Source organism: Meleagris gallopavo, unplaced genomic scaffold, assembly GCF_000146605.3.
Source record: "Meleagris gallopavo isolate NT-WF06-2002-E0010 breed Aviagen turkey brand Nicholas breeding stock unplaced genomic scaffold, Turkey_5.1 ChrUn_random_7180001948571, whole genome shotgun sequence".
Classification (NCBI taxonomy): Eukaryota; Metazoa; Chordata; class Aves; order Galliformes; family Phasianidae; genus Meleagris; species Meleagris gallopavo.
The window spans coordinates 1-1,568 of record NW_011210273.1 but is presented as its reverse complement, the minus strand read 5'-3'; the positions used below and the strand labels follow the sequence as shown (position 1 = coordinate 1,568).

The 1,568-nt window shown below is 58.7% G+C and overlaps 1 protein-coding gene across 1 annotated transcript in view; it reads right to left on the bottom strand.

The window, feature by feature from the left end:
• The window catches only part of LOC104916808 (maestro heat-like repeat-containing protein family member 2B), a gene marked incomplete at both ends in the record, with an annotated part of 3,835 nt that extends 2,283 nt beyond the window's left edge, over positions 1-1,552 (bottom strand). Inside the window, 6 exons of the mRNA XM_031557694.1 lie at positions 48-96; positions 205-307; positions 704-845; positions 990-1,030; positions 1,158-1,317; positions 1,421-1,552. Of these exons, the coding sequence (XP_031413554.1) occupies positions 48-96; positions 205-307; positions 704-845; positions 990-1,030; positions 1,158-1,317; positions 1,421-1,552 (627 nt within the window). The remainder of the gene's footprint in view (positions 1-47; positions 97-204; positions 308-703; positions 846-989; positions 1,031-1,157; positions 1,318-1,420) is intronic.
• Positions 1,553-1,568: the final 16 nt, after the last annotated feature.

The window sequence follows — 1,568 nt, the reverse complement described above, 5'->3', positions numbered from 1 at the left end:
GGGGAGAGGTGCCTGGAAGAACCAGTCCCTCTCCCAGCTCCCCCAGCATTCCCTCCATTAAAGCCGCCTGCTGCTCTTCTCCTAAGACCCCTTGGACTTGGGACAGAGCGGAAGAGGCAGCGCCATAAAGGCGTGCAGCCACTCCACAGCAGCATTTGAGAAGCTCTTTCTGTCCCGTGGTGGCTCATATGGGAGCGGGGCTACTTGGGGCAGGCAAGCACTTCTCTGCACCGCGCCTCCCGGCAATGCTGTACCTTTAGCAGCCGGCGCTCCCACTCTGCAGAGTCCGGGAAGCTCTCGTCTTTCCCTGCACAGCAACAGGAAGAAAAAGACCCTTACTTGGGATCAAGGCACAGAAGAACAGCTGCTGCAAACCTGGCTTGGCTTGGCACTTGACACTGCCAAGCTGGGACCCACACCCCCTCCACAATGACCTGTCCCTCCCCACAAACACTGTTCCTGCAGGAACACGGAACTAACTGCTCCAAAACCGCTGTCTGAGGGGACGTGAAGGGCCCATCCATGTCCTGGAATGGGCAGATCCCCGGGGGGATAGGTCCCCAGGCCTCAGCGCTGTCTCCCTGGAATGCAGACAGAGCAGCACTGGGCTGCAGGAAATGCTTCCCCTCTGCCACTCTGCAGAGCTGCCTTTTCACTCCCCCCCTTCCCTGCCTCCGCCTCTTCCTCCCCACCAGCACCTTACCTTCAAGACACTGCAGCAGCAGGGGGATCTCAGCAGCCCACATGGCCCCCACAGCTCTGTGGAACCTGCTGTGCAGGTTTTGCATCAGTTGTAAGGCAGCAGCTTGGAGTTCGCTGCCTGCAACAGGGCTCCCTGCCACCACCTGAGTGAGAGCAAGGAGAAACAGGGTCACTTCTGCAGCAAGAGCAGCGGCTTCTCCCCAGGATGGAAGCATCTTGGCTCTGCCCGTGGCCGTGCTGCTTCCTCCTGGGGACTCGTGGCATCAGCCTCTGGAGCATCTACTCACCAACAGGCGTGCCAGCAGTGTCTGGGGAGTCAGTCGTGGGCCTGTGAGGAGAAAAAAGTGCTGAGTAAGACTCCAAGACACTCCATGCCCGGCCATGTGCACCTGCGCTGTCCCTTCTGGGTGATAACACCGGTCAGCAAAGCTCACTGGTGGAGTTTCTGCTCCTACCTTGAAACATGGAGCTGACAAAATGGGGATCCAGGTCTTCTATCCGCCGTCCAGTCAGATTCTCTCTCTCGGCTAGGGCTCGGACACAGCGGGAGACCGGGATCAGCATGCCAGTGTACTGGGCTGGCACCACGAACAACAGCAGCCGCGGCCACAGGAGCTGTAGGGAACGAGGCAGTTGAGCGTGTCAGCATTCCTGCCCCCGCTCAGAGATGAAGAGGACTCTGTGAATTTCCCTGAGTGCAAGGCAGAGTGTGACTTACTTTGGACATCCCTCTCACAGAGAGGTCCAGTGACCCCAGGATGTCCATGCACAGCTCCTGGAGAGCACCTTCTTCCTGGGCTTCCTGGGCAGAAAGGTCTCCAGCTGCCTGCACAACAGTGGTGTTGAAACCTGGTTATGCTCAGTTC